A 19488-nucleotide genomic window follows, 5' to 3' on the forward strand; every position below is an offset into this window, starting at 1 on the left:
TGCACTGGCTCCCTCTGCATTGACACTCCGGCTGCATCAATGGTCAAACAAGCACTCAGGCCAATGGCAGTAAACACCAAAGAGAAGGACTGAGTTGTGGAAACAGTACAAGACAAACTGCCAAGACTACGGCCAGTGGTCGGCCACCAACGCTCAACCGGACAGCCTTCACTTCGTAAACCATAGATGCGAGGAGCTGGCTTTTCCTTCCCCAGGCCGGATTTGGAACGTTTGGCTGATGAAGATGGGCTGAGCTATGGGAAAGTCTTAGCACACAACTGCTACAGCGTGGGAAAATGTTATCCTATGTTAACAAGCCATTCACGCTCAATTTCATGGCAGTGCTTTCAGAGTGTGTTAAAGCTTTACCGGTAGCTTTGGTTTTATCATTAAAGACTTAACAATGAAGAGTGCAGCCTGGAAGAAAGTAGAGCAGGTTTTATCTAAACCTTGGGAGAGCAGTTTGCTGATCATTAGAACAACCTTGGGTGTACTGAACAGTTGATGTGTAGTACATCAGCCTCCATACCTACACGCAGTCATTCTTTAGACGCTCGCAGACCTTAAAACACACTTCTCTAATCTTTAACGAACATGTCTTGTGAAATCCTTCTAATGATTTTTTTTTGTTGTTGCTGTGAGTCATTTCTGAGTCAACAGTCTTTGGTGAGAGAGACGCATCTTCTTTACGTGTGACGTTGTTCTTTTATTAAAGAGGTTTACTTCCCCAAACGCCTCCGTGACCGGACTACTGTGACGTCAAGTGTGCGCATTGGTCCGAGAGAGTGGATATTTGTGTTTGTCTGCTTTTCTCCTCGAGGCCTGTCACACTACATCTTGTGATACAGCGACCGCACACGCGTGACTGCACGCCGCCCAGTAAAGGCACCTTTTGACAGAGACTTAGCAGATCTGCTTGAATTGATCTGCATGTGGTTTCACTTTGAGCTGCTAACATGGCGTGCATCAAACACAATACAGTGAGCTGGATGAATGGATTCACGTGAAGGTGTGTGTGTGTGTGTGTGTGTGTGTGTCTCCTATGGTCGAAGTGACCACTAATTGGCGACTATAGCACACTGACCCCGTGGTTGAAGGAGACAGCCATTGTGCTGTGGCTGAAAAAAAAAACGCCCACACATGCACATGCGTTTATGAATATTCACTCATTGGGTCAGTCTGTGTGTGTGTGAGTGTGTGAGTGTGTTTGTGTGTATCGTGATGACCACCACCCCCTCATTACCTCCACCGTGGCTGGAAACAATCAGCCACTCTGCCCCAGTTGTATGCCAGACTCGGGCCCTGCAGACCTGCAGACCTAGCATTAGAGAAGCCTCGATCACCACAGCCTGACTGGCCTCAGATTGGATGCAGCTTTCTAAACTATAGGTAGTGTAATCTCAGAAACCCAAATCAACCAACCCCCCTGCCGCCCCCCCCCCCCCCCCCCCCCCCCCCCCCCCACACCACCCCCACCCCCAATTTTAACCATACATGCTGAATGCCTAGACATGAAAATTTATTGATTGTCCATTTATTCTTAAATTACAACTTTTAACTTCAGGATGGATACGGGGGGAAAAAGTGAGTTCAGCCGCCATTAACAGATTACTATTAAAATGATTTGTGAATGCTCTAAAAGCATGGCTGGAGGAAGTGCACGGTATAAGTTAAATAGTTGAATGTATATGTATTTATCTTATCAAGCATTTTCCCTACACAAGAATTAAACTGTTACTGCTTTTTTCTAATTTTGATAAAATGCACTTCCTGGCTGAGTCTGAATTATCCTCCAAACGTGTCTCGCCTCTATAGCAAATGAAGAACTACACGCAGCACTGTATTCAACAAGACAAGTACGAATAAATGAGGCACCAAGACGATAAAAAACTGAGAGAGAAAAATAATTTCTTCCCATCATCACGAGTAGTTGTGATAAGATTCATGATCAGATCTTAATAGTTCCAGTGTCAAAATTTTTGAATTTATCACATTAAGCTAAACAACTAAAGCTGTTATTTCTTTAAGAGTAACTGCGCCCAAAAGTTCTATGTGTGAATGAGCTGTGTACCGTGGACTCACAATGAAATGAATTTGAATCAATTGCAAATTGCAGTACGATGAGATGTGTGAGAATGGGCTAAATGTCATAGGAAGACACTCTCTCTTCTTGACATAACATACTTATGTGCATGATTCATTTTCATGTAATTACTTCTATATAACTTTTGTTCTTTCTTTGCTCAATAAAATATTGCATGCTGTAAGATCCTTTGTAGAAATCCTTTTGCAGAAATGACCTACTGTACTAGCAGTTATGCATGCATGCAGTTAAAAGTGGTATGTAGGTCACTGTTACATAATCTAGACATTGCCGTGATAGTCCAGTGAATAATTAGCCATCTCGGCAGATTTAAGGCAACATATATTGGTTATATAACCATTTTTATGCTTGTATTACAAAATACATACATTTACAGTTAAAATTTTACACAGGAAATTAAAAAAAAATTAAATAACAAGATCTGTCAGGGCCACAGCTGCCTCTGCAGAGAGACATGATTGTTGTTGGCAGGTGTGAAATGTTCTGAAGTGTGGACGTGACAGGCGTCGAGACAATACGTTTCGCACAGTTGTACTACAACACATTCCTGTCGAACAGCTGACAACGGATGATTCACTTCTGAAACTCTGAGGTCGAACGGACACACCCACGTGATGAACACACTCACATGCACACGAGAGCATATCAGAAAAACTGCGCAAAAAGGATCTTTGGTATACATGCATATGCTTAAACTTATAAAATATGTATGTGTCCCTGCATGCACACGCACACACACACACACACACACACGCAAATGTTGTGACTGTGTCAAAGAAGGTAGGTACTCACAAACACACACACACACACACACACACACACACACACACACTGGGCAGGGGACAGCGAGAGCAGGCCAGGCTGTTATTCTAGTGCAGGCTGGCTGAACTGACTGTGTAATCTCCAGGGTGGAGTCCATGTTGGGTTTCGAGGCAATTCACAGTTTTTTGGCCCTCTTGTTTTGTGATTTAGCTAAAGAGAGAAAAGACAGAGGGAGAAAAAAAGGGAGCGAGAGAGAATGAGGACAACAAGTGTGGGTTTGTTTTTTTCTTTTTGCCCCGGCATATTGTTGATGAGTTGTAATGCAGTGTAATACAAGTGGCGGTTAACCCCAACGGCCAAGACAAGAGGGTGAACGGGAGGGGAAGAGAGAGAGAGAGAGAAAAAAGACAAGACAAAAGAAGGAATGAAAAAAGGAAGGGGAAAAAAAAGAGAGGAGACGATGCAAAAGAGAGGTGACAGACATAGAGACAACTGGTGTCGAAGAAGATGTGTGCAAAACAAAGCTGTCTGGCGGTGTGACACACCTGCTGTGCATTTTTCTTTGCAGCGCGGAGTGCGAGCGCGGTATGGGGAGGGAGGACTCATTGATGACACGATGGCTTGCGACTCGCAACAGATACCATCTGTCGTCGGTGCGACAAGGGAGATAAGGCTGCGAGGGGCGGCGAGGGCTGTCATTATCGAATGCCTCCGCTAGAAAATAGGTCCTCGTCACAAGTTTAAAGGAACGGTACAGTCGGTTTTCACCTCGGATTAGCTTTTATCCCCGTCTTTATCGTCTATAATCAAGCATCATTTACTGCTGTATTGGTGAGCACAAGAAACGAGAGTTTGAGACCATGAACTCCCCCCAAAAAGTTTGACTAATTTTGTGTCATTCTCTCAAAGAGTTATTTGATTAATCGCTAATAATTTGAGCAACCAATGAATCTTTGCGTCTTTTTAAAAGTCACTCTTCCGACAACTCAAACGTGAGAATTTGCCTTAATTAACAGATTTGAGGATGAAAATAATCAAGGCAGCACTGATGGATAAACATATGACCCAGAAGCTAATTAGCCTCGACTAAAGCCTCGGTTGCATGAGAGATAAGACGAGCTTGTTTTGATATTTTGGCAACCATCTGCCGTGGCATGCTGTCGTGGCAATGACAGCACATTCTGAGCGGCTGGCGTGACAGATGACAGACACGACGAGCCCAGGGAGGGGCTTTGGAAGCAGGCACACACACGCACACACGCGGCACCTGCATTCCCACAGTAGTCCAAGTTAACAGTCACAGCCCATCCCCCACTCCCTGACACTATCAGAGAGGGAGGAACTGAGTGAGTGTGTAGTAGGGTGGGGGTGGGGGGGGGGGAAGCTTCCACAAAGAAGGGAGTGATTTAAACTCTTCTCCCCCGGTAAAGGGCAGCTGAACGGGCCTGGAGTAGAGGTGGGAGTAGTGCAGCAGTTGGGGAGTGAGTGATGGAGGGGGGGGGGGGGGGGGGGGGGGGGGGGGGGGGGTCAGGGGGAAAGGGAGGAGTGTGATCCAGCTGAGGCAGCAGATCTCCACGGAGGCCCGGTGCCAATGTCAAGGTGCTGAGTGAGCCGAGGAGGGGAGTTCCAAACAACACACACACGGAGGAAGTCAAAAATAGACACATGCACAAACAATTTTCACTTTGCCTTCCTGCAAAATTCAGTAGTGAACACACACAACGTTTTGCGCACTCCACTCCTGCTTTTGATCACACACACACACACACACACACACACACACACACACACACACACACACACACACACACACACACACACACACACACACACACACACACACACACAATCACTATGGTCTCAAATGCTTTTCTCACCCTCTTCCCTCCAGAGGAAACTCGTCACTTCCCTCTTCACCTCTCTCTCTCTCTCAAGCCACGGTCAACCTCCTGTCAGCGTCAGCGACGAACTGACAAGACAAGACACACAGACGGCCAGAACGGACTCCATTGAGCTCTAATGACCAGGCCTGCTGAGATGACCTCTGACCCCTCAGACACAGGCTGTTTGGCCCGTGAGTGGACTGGTGGGAATGACCCTTTGGCCCGACACAGACCTTTGGATGTTCAATTCTCACCACAAGCTGCCCGTGTGCGCACTTGATGTGTCTGTGTGTGTGTGTGTTTTTGTTTTGTGTGAGCGTGTGTGCAACCCTGCCGAGCCACGCAAGTGTGTGAGACACTGCTGATGATACAGCAGCAAGTGTCTTATAAAAATTCGTATTAGCCTGAGGTGCATGAAAAGCAACAATAGATTTTTGGCTAAAAATATATAAGAAAACATATATAAAGAAAAAATGAATAATTTTTGCACGTTGGGTGAGTTTTCAAGCAACTCCTATCCTGGATGGTCACACTCCCTCTGTCTGAGAACACAAGATACAGCAGAATCGTATATATATATATGTATATATATATATATATATATATATATATATATATACATATATACCTTATCACTCTGACTTCTGCCCAGCATTCTCTGGACTCGTCTGAAACCCCCTCCTCGTGTACAGTATGAGGGGAAGAGACACGGCTCAGTCAGCTCGTCCTTCTGTTTTGCTCTCGTCTCGGCCTGGGGTTCACTTCAACCCTCTTATCATGCCCTGCTTATCAGGCCGACTTCAGCTCAGACACTCCTGGCCTCCCTCTTCCTGAGCAGTATGTCATGGAGGAGACATACAGTATCAAGATCTCCAGACTAATGTCTGTCTCCCGCTCTCCCCGTATCTGCCTCTCGGCCGCTATCTCTGCCAATGTCTCGGCTCTGAAGTGCCACTGGTATGGTAGTAAACGGATGTGTCTCGCTCTGCTGCTGTGTGTGCACGCCGTGAGTGAGTGAGTCACCTTATTCACATGTTGAAGAACGTGCTTATGAAAACTTGTTGTCCTGCTTTTACACATCCATCTGTTTTCTTCCTTCACTTCTTTTTCACGATATGATACTGACGTGACAATTGCACAAGAACAAAGTGATCACATGTCGTCAGGGATTTCCACACACAATAAAGCAGAACTGGCAACGGGGGAACCAGTGCACAGTTTCTTAATGTTATTTGTTCCCATGTGACACGATCATTCTGTTTATATTAAACAATTCTTGCAAAACGCACCTATCTTGTGACAAGCATGTTGTCTGTACTCATCATCATCATCATCATTTTTCTCAGCTGTTGTTCCCGTTTCTCCTGACCCGTGTCAACAGATTGCTGGGTGAAGGGCGCTCGGCAAGAAAACAGGCAGAGTGTCATATTAGATGTCTTACGGACATGAAGTCCAGAAAATTGGGTTTGGACATTTTCCGGAATTTGCCTCTCACATGTTACGGACACAGCAGGAGATTATCTGAGGTGTTCACACCAACGGGGACCTTTACGGCTCGTTCTGGGGCATGTGGGCAGAGCACGCAGGAGGCAGGACATGATTATGAGCAGCGTTTTTGTACTAGCTGGGATTTGTCCGCAGATTTTCCCGCTGCACATTTTACGAGAATTAGGAAGAATTCCAGAAAATGTCCGCAGCGCCATTGGCGGACATTTGCGTTCTCAAACACAGCCCCTCGGGATAATTCCGGGAAAATGTCCAGACTTCAGTGCATGTCTGAAAGCAGCTTTACAGAAAGTCAACAACAAAAGGGCTTATCTGTCTCAGTCGAGGCCAATAATAACTCTCCTGCCCCACGGCAGACATTGGGAATTACCTTATCCTTATTGCTGGAGCTTCTGGTGTTTTTTTGTGTGTGTGGTTTCTTTTTTGTGGCCAATGTGAGAACCACCTCCACTGAAAGTGCAGTCAGGGGCAGAGCAACCAGAACCTTCTGCTAAAGCTCTCTGGATTACATCTGTAGTTTGTCATTGAACTAGGATTACGAAACACATTTTCAGTTTTCTTTGACATAGTGTCAATATCTGAGATCTTTTTTTACAGTTGATATACCACCAAAGGCACCAAAGCATGGTAAAATGTGTGACTTGCCAGGGTTTATGAGTGATTATATGGCTCTTCAACTCTGTCGACAAGATGTCACACACACTATCTGGTGATGGCCGCACAACAGACACAGGCTGGGGGACCGTTTCTTTTTGTTTTTTACGGTCACCATTCAAAGTGTTGCATTTACGCTAATCCCATTCACCGCCTGCCTCGCTCGCTGATTCCGCCTCAAATAACAGCTTCCTGGTCTCATCCATTGTACCGAGCAAGACCAGGCGAGGCCCGCATCCTGTGTGGACTACAAAGTTAATTACGCACAATTGAAAGGTGTGTCACTTTAATTGTTCGACAGGGAAACGCAGGGGCCCAGAGGTATAGACAAACACCCGCCATTACACGTCCACAAAATCATTAGTCATTTACCAAGGAAAATAAATAATGAAATTAAACTCTCTACGGAATACAGACAAGCTTGTAAAATGCAAAAACCTGACGCCATTAAAGCGAAGGGGGGAGACGGCAGGAGACTTGGCGAGGAGCGGACGGAGCAGCAGTCGGGCAAACACGTAGGTGTGCACGTACACGTACACACACACACACACACACACACACACACACACACACACACAACGATTTACTATGGGCACTGCCAACCTCACTTTTTTGCCTGAGGGAAGTGTCTGGGCACAGAGGAACACAAGGCCAACGTTTCTGCACCACAAGTGGCCCAGTCAACTCCTTACATAGTCATAAACACGCCTCCATTAGTAACAGTTAGTTAAAGTCATTCCGTGAAGCCAAGGCGTTAGCCCGCTACGGCACAACATCCTGCTGCAATAATAAAAAAATGTACCTTATAATTTTTCTTTTAATCTACCGCTGTATAATGGGGTGGTAATGTCACTCAAGTGGGTCGGTCCAATATTCTGCCTCAAACTGAAATATATATCAACAACTACTGGATGCATTGACATGATTTTTTTGTTTTGTTTTTGCCACCATGAGGTTGACATTTATTTTTTTTTTGTGAAGGTTTGTGTTGTATTTGCTGTATTGCCCTGCAATTTGGTACAGGTATTCATGGGGTTCATGGGGCGCATAAGACAGAAAAATAAATACAATCTAAACAAAGCACTTACAACAACTGACCGGAAACGAAGTAAACAAGAATCTGAATGAGCCTTTATGCAGGCACATTTTCATCAGTACGGGGGTTTGACACCCAATCCAAGGTTTATGGAGGTTAAACAAAACACACACGTACATTACAGAGCCATACATACAGTATTATAAACATGTGCATATTGCCCATTATGTGTTCCCCAGGTACCAGCTTGACTTAACTGCAGTGACATTTACACTCGCGGCCTCTGGAGTAATTTACAGTACATCTGGTTTACTGTTCCACGCAGAAGACTGATTTAATAGCAGTCAAAATTAGGGTGGCACCAGGGCTACTTAGCACCATGTATTAGTTAAACTGCAGGTCCCAATAAAACACAGACCCCCATTTCATGAACTGTACATTGACCCCATCATAACCTTCTGAAATAAGCTCACACCTCCCCGCTGATAATGAACTGGTCCATGCAGGAGTATATTAGTGGTCAGGCCCGACTTGAAGTGGTGGCTTTTGGCCAGAAAACTATAAAATATATGTGCAAAGAATATATCCCAGGGCCCTGCAAAACTCGGGCAATTAAAATGGAAATAGCATGGGTATGTACGGCCAAAAAGCAAGCCCACAGTGGGTGCTAAAGAAATGCAGAGAGACTCGCAGAAGGGGGAGGGGGGGAGCTGACGAGAGACAGTGGCAGCGTGCAACATGATTTAGATGCTGTGAGTGAGACTGCAGACCTATAATCCTGAAGGCACAGCACCAGACAGAGACGGAGGAAAGGCGAAGGGGGCAAGCTCCGGGAACGAGCGACCAGGAGCCACAGGAAAAGGCAGAGTTTGTGACGGCAGGCGAAGAAACGGGGCGCGAGAGCGAGAGAGCGCTGGACAAAAGCGGAGAGACGTAGAAAAGGGAGAAAAGACAGTGAGATGGAGAGCGAGCAGCCAGACATGCAGGCAGACTGTCCGTCTCTGGTTTGTGGGAATGCGGTAAAGACACAGTAGTAGGCAGGGTCCCGGCTCTGAAATTAGAGAGTGGCGCTAAGAGAAGGGAACCAGAGCCAAAGACCGTCTGGGAGCTGCCAGAGGCTGCATCCCCAGCACACGGCCAAAAAACACGATTTACTGCTGGGCTGCGCTACAAACAGCACACTGCTCCCGGTGTGCTATCTGACCCACGGCGGTGCACGCCACTCGTATAGCGCGCGATCAAGTTCACAGCACTGCGACGATACCACGTCGGCGGTGGGAGGTGTCGACGTGAGAAAGACCCGCTCAGCCCGGTGCAGCACGGTGGTGCAGTGTGCCAAAGAAAGGTTGCTGGATCGGGCCTGAGGACAAAAATAGCGAGAGAATGGTGCGTTGGCGTGGGCATGTTGCAACAGGTGAGCAGCTGAAATACAATATTGGATTTCTGGAGGCTTATCAGACTGCAAAACACTGCACGGCGATTTATAATCCTGTCTGGAAGTCCTCGAAATTGCATTCCCTGCTCCAGCAGCATAGTCGTCTCATTGACATGAATGAGGCTGCATTTTTAACACTGTACAATATGCCAATCCCAGTGGGACCCCGCTCATTCTCCCCCTACTGAAACCTTGAAACATTGGATATATTGCACCTTATGCTAAAAAAATAAAATGATGGAGCCAATTTTGAGCTCGACAAATATATTTTTTTTTCCCCTCCTGAAAGATCTCAAAACATTTTCAATGCATTTTGCAGATTCAGCACTTGTAACTTTGGATGAAATAACCCATCACTACCATTGTCAACCCCACTACTGTAGCAGATGTATATGGGTTGATGGGCACAGCAGTGGAAATGTTTAAAATGAAAGGAAAAAGCAAAAAAGTAAAACCCTTCCCATATCATTTTTTGTTCTGCAATGTTAGCTCTGCAATTGAGAATGAAACTTTGGTTCCTCTGTAAGTGTTTCTTCAGATTTTGAAGTTGAGGGCAGCAAATGTATTTGTCTTAAACAAATAGGCATAAACGTTCTTGTGTTGCACTTTTTTTTTAAGCGATGGCGATGGCGATATCGAGAGGAGTGGAGGGTTATTTTAGATGGACGGCTGCTGCTTGAGCCCCTGACAAGAAGTGAAGCACTGAGAAATCCTGTATGTCAGACTCGTCAGCAGCTTTGGTTAGCATTAAAAAAGTATTTTAAACATATGAATAATAATTATAGTAATTTATTTGTAATCGGATTAAGAAACCCTGATTAGATGTAATCCGTTACCATTACCCTGGATTCTGTATTTAGAGAACGATGACCTCTGACCTCCCTGTGGCAGAGAGACAGCGAAGAGAAAAATTCCCTTTAAGGTTGAATACATTTTTCCCCTGGCGTCATCTTGTACCGATAAATGCTAAAATTGCACAGATCTGTATCTTAATCCTGAGACTTGTATCATCAGTACAAAGATGCTGTACTGATGTACAAATGTAGAGATTTTTAAAAATATTTTAAAGGGAGAAACTATTAGTCCAGACACGCAGGGACATTCTGTATGTGCTTGTCAGCAGCACAGGGCAGTTAGGAGTACGGCCGCTGCACTGAAGCTGTTGTGTTCCAGGATCCTTTTGTGTGTGTGTGTGTGTGTGTGTGTGTGTGTGCGCGCGCGTGCTCGTGCGCTTCCTTTGCCAAGTTTCCTCTCTTTGTTTAGACCGGCCTGGTCCGTCTAGCTCCCCGCTGAGCACACTGCAGCCAAATACACACATATATCAGAACACAGCACAACAACAGACAGGGCGCTCGCGGGGCAGAGAGGTGCTGGGAATAGGAGCAAAGGGGAGTTTAGAGCGAGGCAAACCGGTGTCTGTACGGGAAAACAGAGAGAGAGGGAGGGAACAGACAACTAGAAATATTGCACTGCCTTTCATACAGACGTCCCACTTTATTGCCATTATTTACAATAGCCCGCGCAATGTCGTATTATACTTGTTCACACCAAACCATACGAGCAGCCCTAAGGCATTGCCCAGCCCCGCGTGACACTGTAGATATAGCATGTCAGGATTCCAGAATCAGAGGCATGACGCATAACTTAACGGGTGTCGGCATCCTATCTCCCAGTTACACAGACATTGATTTGCCCCCCCCCCATTACGTGCTCGTAACTTTATTAGAGAACAGTGACACAGAAGAAAAGGAGCAATATTCCCGCCTTGAACAGGCAGCAATGAACGGGCCAGGAACCGATAGATGGACAAGGGGAGGCGGGACGGCAGCAGATTCACCCTGTCAAGCAGAACGGGCGGGAAAGGGACGGACAGTGGGTCACACTAATTACAGAGGGAAATGGAAAGGGTAAAGGAATATGCAGAGAAGTGGAAGAATGAACAGAGCAACACCAATGACCCAGAAGGAGGAGGAGGGGGCCAGGCAAGTCTACAGAGTGACCAGGATCTGAGATGCAACTACACAGGTTACAAATTTGAAAATGTTATGCCTTAATATTGAAATCTGCATTGTTATTAAGAATAAATTGCACCTTTTTTTTCTTTTTAATCTAAATAACTGTTCCTTAAACAGTTGCAATTTAATGCACTGAACCCAAAATTCACACCAACCACACTGATTCTTCTACAATGAAAAAACCCCCAGAAACACTTTGCATGAGTTAGGAATAAATATTTCCTCTAATCTTTGAATCCTTTGCATTCACTTGATTTAATTGTAAAATGAAAACATTTGTAGAGATGATAACATCACAACTGTAACACCCTGGGGCAATAAAAAAAAAGGATTACAGCTTCCAAACTTGTTCCAATATCCAAAGCTGATAAAAATGACTAAAGATCCAATATATTTATTCAGGTATTCTGCAGGTTTCAACAAGTTCATATTAACTGTTTTTAATACCTCTGTAAGGCCATTATGAATGCAATTCAAAAACTTATTTCACATCCCAAAAAGTATATGAAGGTAAATTGGAGACCCACAATTACTTGTTCAGTTAATTAATTTATTCTGGTAATGGTGGCATTTTATGGCAGCTCAATGTTTTTCTGACTTCCTACTGTATATTATTATAATGTCTTTATATTCAAATTTACTTATTTGAGCCTTTAGTTAAGCTGCCGCAAGCTGTTTTTGACCCACATCTAGTTGAGCTTTCACTAATCTTTATTAGATGTAAGTAAAATTTACAGAAATAGTTTTCCCTTATCACTTTTTATATTTTTGTAATGATAAATTCTGACTCGGCTGTTTGCATTAGTGGATAAAGGGTCCTTGTTGGTTTTATTTTGTAGTTTTGTTTGAATGTGATTAATCCAAATTATTCCCCAACACATTTTAAAGCAACCCTGAACATTAATTTCATGATTTAATAAAGACCAAGTCAAAATTTTGGCTAAAATAAAGTAAAGGCCTAAAATTCAGATGATTTGATTCTAGACATTTGAAGACATTTCTCAAAATGCTCACAGAAATCATTATCCACACGCCACAAATCATTCGGAGCTTGAAATGCGTTTGACTCCGCTGCGCTCACCCCCAGCTGTTCAGTCTCCGAGCCATCCTGCACCAGCGGAGGAGATAATGAAGCTGTTCCTGTTTGCTGTAGCTCCGCTGAGGGCCGGGCCGGCGAGCTGCTGAATGCACAACAGTGTGTGACTGCATTTGTATATTCATGAGTGTCTGGATATCCACTTGTATTTTTGTATATGGTCTAATGTATAAATATGTATACATGTGCGTGTGTGTGTGTGTACACTAGGCCCTCATCTGCAAAGCCCTCATGGGTCTGGATTGGACCAGTCTAAACACACGCACACACACACACACACACACAAACACACACACACTCCACTGCCCCCCTCAAAGCCATGCTTTTAGAGACGAGGGGCCCTTAATGCCTTACAGATGGACTCCTAACAAACACAACACTCTGTCTCGGCCCTCAAGTATTCCCAGTATTTGGCCTTGCTGTAATTTACAGCATACTTACCTAATTGAGATGCTATTAAGGTCAGAGCATGGCATTCTTCTGCGTATGCCTGGTGCTAATGCACACGATACAAGCATGACATTCGCAGCGCAGTATACGTGTCCTAATATAGCAGAGTGGAGCCAACCACAGAGTGAGTGTGATCTATGGTCCGTGTGGTGTACTTAGGTCAACAAAAATAATGATGTGTTGAGCAGAGACGTGTCTGTGCAGGTCTGGAGGGCACATTAAGGGATGTTCTGACGGTTCGGCACCCACCAACTCTTCCGCAATTGCCAAACACAGCTGAACACTGACTGCGTTATGGCGCACTAAATATTGTATGAGAAACAAAAACTGAATAATTGCACCCTTGATGCTGAACTGTATTTTTCACATTGAAAAAACTGTATTTTTCTTCATCCTTTTTTAAAAAAAAGTGAGCTTCATGATGCAACTGACTCATTTTGTGTTTTTAAACCTTTTTATATTGTTAAGTCTGGGTAAGTGAATGATAATGCGACAATCTCCAAATTAAAAATGTTCGCATGTTGTAATACAGGTGGTGAAAAGAAAACAGTCACAACCAATCTTTGATTGGAAGATAAATCTAAATCAGATTCTGGGACTTTGATATATACAATAAATGTATTTGCAGGCTTGATGTGAAGTATTTTCAAAAATATGAATGAGTCAAAGTTTCTGTTTAAAAAAAACTTTAAATTAGTTTGGTTTAAGTTCAATAACCATATTATGTCTTGCCAGAAAGTACCAAATTTGATCTTTAAAGGTTGAGTATAACCTAATTTTTTTTTCAACTTTTCTTTTTTTTTTTTTAAAAGGAAAGAAAACAAATTTCTCTTCGTACATAATTAAAGGCTGCTCCCTTCAGCTCTGCACACTAATTTGAGTTTAAAGTCGCTGGGTCGCTGTGGACTGCACAAAACTTCACAATATTGTTAAATGTCTAAGAAAAAAGAAAGTCGGATCAGACTAAAAAAAGCACGGAATTGTTTTCAGAAAAAAACATTTACAGGCTGTGTGACAGCATATTGCTGCCACTGTCCCTTCTGTCTATTGCTATGAGGGGGGAAAAAAAATTCCAATAAAACTAGGAGAGATTTACCACAAGCAGGGCGCTGACTTCATCCTAAAGCGTGCGAGCAGTGAGCTGCTTTCTGAAAGGCCTCGCTGAAGCCCAGAGACACTGGCCACTGTTTGAGCTTGTCGTTTGGGCATTTTTTACTGAGTGTGTCTGACAGAAAGATAACACACTGTCACAGAGTGCCATCCATCTTCGTTCTCCAAGTCGCTCCTGGAGAATTCAATCTAGAGAGTGTGGGGTTAGACACATTGGTGATTAATCAACTCTGCGCCCATGTGTGTGCGAGTGTACGTGTGTGTGTGTGTGTCTTTGCCTGCTCGCGATAAATCACTGTCTGACCCTGTACAGGACCCACAATGCCCGAGCCTCCTTCAGCCCGCTGAGGATAAATTAATCCACAAGTGATGTGCTGACAACGGTTGGACGAGGAAATGGATCTATCTTACTTTGCTGCAGCGTAGGGAGCAGCCGGAGTGGTCGACGCCCGGTGTCGCGCAGAGAAATGGGAGACTGGGAATTTCTCAGAAGAAGAAGAAGAAGAAAAAAGCCGGAGGCTGACCAAGAGTGAGTATTGAAAAAGGCCCGGGAACACTCCGATGCACACACAGAAATCCCAAACACTCAAACATCAGGCCGCGGAGTTGATGAGTAATTTTCTCAGGGTTCAGAAGTGATTCGACTGTGACACCAGGGCTCCGCTATGTGATTAGGTTCACTGTTATATGAACAACATGCGGGCGGTGACGCAGCCCTGAAAATTACACAACGTTGTGAAATACGCGCAGCGATGCGAGACAAACAATCGTGACGGCGCCACAATTCTCTGTTGCAAACAGCTTGCACCTGAACTCAGGCGCACTATATCTGAGGCTGCAGCAACACACTTCAGTCCCCGCGTGTTTTAGTCTCATTGCACATCTCCTGTAAATGACAAGCGTTGTGGATTCAGCTTGGCTGCATGGTAGTATGGGGACTGCTAACCCTGGCCGGATGGAAAGAGAGAAAACATTTGGTTAGGTGTCTCATAGACTCAGACTCTGTTTCTCAACAAAGTTAAGATCTTTTGGCCGTAATCAAGTCAGCAACTTTCAGAATCACGAAGGCGACATTTTGAGTTTGTCAAGAGTAGACAATAATAATATGCGCTGTCGGAGATGTGAGGGTGCGGATCCATCTGGAGGAGGACCGGGGGAATGTACAGAGCAACGAGGGTGGACGGGTTCATTCACCTGCTGCCCTAAGGGGCAAAGGAAGCCCCCTCTTTCCCATATAGCAGGTGTGCTGGCGCGTCACAAGCATCAAAACAAGCTATTCACTCGACCATCGAGGAGAGACGGGAAGGGGGCGGCTGCAGAGGCGAGGAAAACAGTAATTATGAAGGACGGGCGGCTCCAGCCATCGCTAAGTTTCTGTTGCCAGGCCTCCATTCCACTTTAACAGGGTCGCGCATGGTGATTGGTTCCACATTGTAAAGGTGGGATTGCGGCCCGCATCAGTAGGCTTCCACTGATTTCTCTCCCCTATTATCCACCTCTCAGTTTTACTTTGCCCTAATGTAAAGTGAGAGACTGCGAGAGGGAGAGAGAGAGAGGGAGAGGGAGAGAGAGAGGGAGAGAGAGAGAGGGGGAGAGAGAGAGGGAGGGAGAGAGAGAGAGGGGGAGAGAGAGAGAGAGAGAGAGAGGGAGAGAGAGAGAGAGAGAGAGAGGGAGAGAGAGAGAGAGAGAGGGAGAGAGAGAGAGGGAGAGGGAGAGAGAGAGAGAGAGAGAGAGGGAAAGAGAGAGCCGTGGAGGCTGGAGAGGCACTTCTGAACGCAGGTTTATGTTTCCAATCAAGAGATTATGATCACAACATGTACCCAGAGCAAATGGGCCTGAACTCAGTCGCTGAGGGAGGTCTCCGGGCTCGGGGCGCACACTGGTTCAAGATCATTACTCCTCTCGCCGTGACAAAGGGATCAGAGAACGGCGAAATGGTATGCGAACATTAGGTGAACGTCAGCGCTGATGAGCGCGCAGAGATGGGAAAGTAAATGTTCAGGCAAAGTGGGGGGGCAGGCTGAGTTGAATAGACGGGAAAAAAAAGGTGGCTGCAGAATGCATTGTTCTATTGTATAGGAGGATTATTCATTTACCGTAAGATGTCAGAACAATTTGGCTGTAAGGTTAGCGTTCCATTTTAAATACCACTTTCACGGAAAAGACAACAACGACAACAAAAAACAACATGATTGTGCTGAGTGCACAGACAAAGTGAAACCGAACCGTTCCGAACCCGCGCACACACAATTTCACTTTCTGACGATGCCACCAGTCACACAAACAGACAACAGATGTGGCCACACACCGAAACTAACAAACCCATTTCATAGCCTGTGATTTGCACACAGGGAGACATTGACACACACAGACAGGGAGGCAGACACATTCACGGACCAGTCGAACTGGTACAACCGTGCCCACGGGGGGCGGGGGGCGGGGGGCGGGTGCCTATCTTGGCATCGCACAGAGTCAGCCTCATGCTGGCATCACGCTGGAGCCCGTTCCCGCGATGAGGGACGGCACGCCTAGTTATACCCGTGGGCTTCATAACACAGCCGTTGCCCTTTGGCCGTGCCTCGCTGCATTCGGAATTTTTCTCTGCAGCCGCCCAGATGTCACCAGCCACTCTGATATTCCCTTATGGAAACACAAACAACACCTGTCACCGACTAACCTATCACTGGTGACGGGGGGGGGGGGGGGGGCTGGCATGGAAAATGATCGAAATGACCCCACCTTCAAATAATAGTTAAGAGGAAAAGAGCATGAGCAGACATTTTAAAAGTGCAACATTAGCGCTGAATAGGCGACGGCGGGGTGGAGAGGAGGGTGAACGTCTGACGGTGGCACAGACGGACGGAACACAGCCACAACAAGGTCGTATCACACTCGCACACAAAGACACACAGTTGTGCCGTCACGCGCATATTTGTGCTCATAAACAGCAAGGGTAATGTTATCATTATATCTCCCTTACAGCACACACACGCACACACACGCGCACACACACACACGCACACACGCAGACATACTCACACAACAGCAGAGGGAGTGTGCCTACCTTATCTTCTAGCCTGATCAGTCGCGCTCCAATGGTTGGGTATTCTTTATCTTCCCCTTTCCCTTGGTAATGAAAAAGATGGAAACAAAATACTTGACACTGTACAAACACATTGAATCATTGGATATGTATGAAAATATATTTGCTCGGTGTACAAGAATGTACTAATGGATTTCTTTGGTAACAATCACAAGGACATAAAAATAGATGCGGAAAAGAAGGCTTCGTCACACTCAGACCGATTCGTGTGACACACACACACACACACACACACACACACACGTTACAAACAATCAGAGAGCCCTGAAGGCTCATGTTTCCTAGAACCATTCACTCATTATCTGCCACTTGTGGGTATCGGTCACAGTGGCAGTTTACGGTCCCTGACTGAAATGTAAGCAGTCAGAATGTCAGAGAGACTCGTTGCGTAACCTTAACGTCACTTGGGTTAACTCCACTGCTCTCCATTTGGGTGAATTCCGATTCTTCTATTCTTCAATATGACATTACAATAATATCGACATAAAAATGTCCTTTTGTGAACTCGGTGGTCTACTTAATAAGCAGATCGCAAATGAATAATTCCTAATTTATTACGGATTTTCACTAGGAATTCAAAAGAAATTTGAATACATAATCGGAAGTTGATCCACACATACGTGTGCCGATACCTACGTGAGTTTACCTCCACTACTGTGTATCCCTGGATCTGTAAGCATTTCCCTTCCTGAGGATTTCATATGAAAGCGCTTTGTGTACGTGTGTCGATCAAATTATTTTGACACTGTATTCCGCTTGACACGGAAGTTATGGTAGCATTTACTAAGACACTATCTCATACACGTTTCAGCGTCATTCACATGAATGTAGTTAGGTGGCTTACTAGCCATGCAGGCACATGACATCCCACTGTAGAATCCTACAAAGCTTTTACTGGTCAGCTGTGTCTCTTACCAGGGGACACACCGGACGTCATTCGACCCCTGTCACAGCAGCAGTTTAGACTATTCAAAGTAGAGGAAGCATCACTGTCATTTCTAACATCGATGCTGTTTCTATTTGTGTCGTTAAACCACAACACCAGAGTCCCAGCGCTGGTTCGCCTATAATGGCAAGCAACCATCATTAATGTTATTAAGTCAAGTCAAAATGTCCGCCGTTGAAAAGTGGCAACATGGACACAACACCACATCTGTTTTAACTGCTGGACAAATTGGAGGTGTAGGCGGTAATTCAGAGGGCTGGGTTATGTCCTGCCAATAAATAATGGCTGTTAATAAAGTCCATGTCACAAGCAGTTTGTCAAATAATCATCATCTTTGAGCTTGAGAATCAAAATGCAATTGTTCCTTTTGTGAGACTAAAATAAAGGAGAAGCTTATCTTATGAATATTACAAGAATTAGGACACAACACAATTAAAAATCACCAATGTAAATTGATCACGTTATGAGCGCTGCAACTAACGATTACTATTTTCATAATCAATTAATCTGTCGATTATTTTCCCGATTGATCGATTAGTTGTTTGGTCAATAAATTTTCATGAGATGGTGACAAATGTCCATCTTGTTTCCCAAACACGATGGACATTTGTCACCATCTCACTGTCAGAGAGGAGCAAAGAAACCAGAAAAAATTCACATTTAAGCAGCTGAAATCAGAGAATATTTACTTTTTTCTCCATAAAAACTACTTGATTAAACGATTGTCAAAATAGTGGCCGATTAATTTTGTATTTGATAACTAATCGATTAATCAATTAACTGTTGCAGCTCTACATGTTGTCAATCTCTAAAATTCTTGAATCCCTAAATCTGACTCTTTTCATTCTCCAACATGTCATTTACAAATGGACGAATAATATCTCATTTAAAATAAAAGAATTACTTGTATTCGTTATCTACTAAACAAGTAGATAGTAAGCGTTTCAACCCTAATTTATGATTGATTTTCAGTATGAATTCAAAAGACATGAGCGTCCTCGGAAGTAAATCCACACTGCATGTGTGTCAATACGTGTGTTTCGTGCGCGTCGCGCGTAAACACACCCACATCCGCCCAGAGACGTATTTAGTCTGGCGCAGCTTGTGTGTGTGCGAGCCGTAAACACAGAGGACGGAGTGAGGAGTGACGGCTGTCGATCAGATGCAGACTGTTTTGTTTGCCGTGCATTTTACCTGGAAGAAACATTCCTGGCTTCCCCAGAGTGCCGTCCAGCCTAGAGGAAGAGACCGGAAAGATTAGACTGAGAAATGATTCCTGCTCACGAAGCAAACGGCAAAATCACATAAGCTCATTTAGTACAACGCCGCTGAAATTAAACACATGGCCCCGGCGTGAAGAGCCTTCACGTTGCTCTGAGAAAAGAAAA

At 44.8% G+C, this 19488-nt stretch overlaps 1 protein-coding gene and 1 long non-coding RNA gene across 2 annotated transcripts in view; both read right to left on the reverse strand.

Moving 5' to 3' along the window:
* kcnq1.2 (potassium voltage-gated channel, KQT-like subfamily, member 1.2) overlaps positions 1-19488 on the reverse strand; it is a 155399-nt gene that overhangs the window by 39940 nt on the left and 95971 nt on the right. The window contains exons 17-18 of the mRNA XM_035643142.2: positions 19295-19335; positions 17116-17177 (exon numbers count right to left, since the gene is read on the reverse strand). Coding sequence (XP_035499035.2) covers positions 17116-17177; positions 19295-19335 — 103 coding nt within the window. The remainder of the gene's footprint in view (positions 1-17115; positions 17178-19294; positions 19336-19488) is intronic.
* Positions 7113-15577, reverse strand: LOC124850137. Its single transcript, XR_007031011.1, has 3 exons — positions 14463-15577; positions 12477-12573; positions 7113-9305 (listed from the first exon to the last, which is right to left on the reverse strand). It is a non-coding gene; the product is annotated as an uncharacterized LOC124850137 (long non-coding RNA).

Source organism: Scophthalmus maximus, chromosome 7 (genome assembly GCF_022379125.1).
Source record: "Scophthalmus maximus strain ysfricsl-2021 chromosome 7, ASM2237912v1, whole genome shotgun sequence".
In the NCBI taxonomy this organism is placed as follows: Eukaryota; Metazoa; Chordata; class Actinopteri; order Pleuronectiformes; family Scophthalmidae; genus Scophthalmus; species Scophthalmus maximus.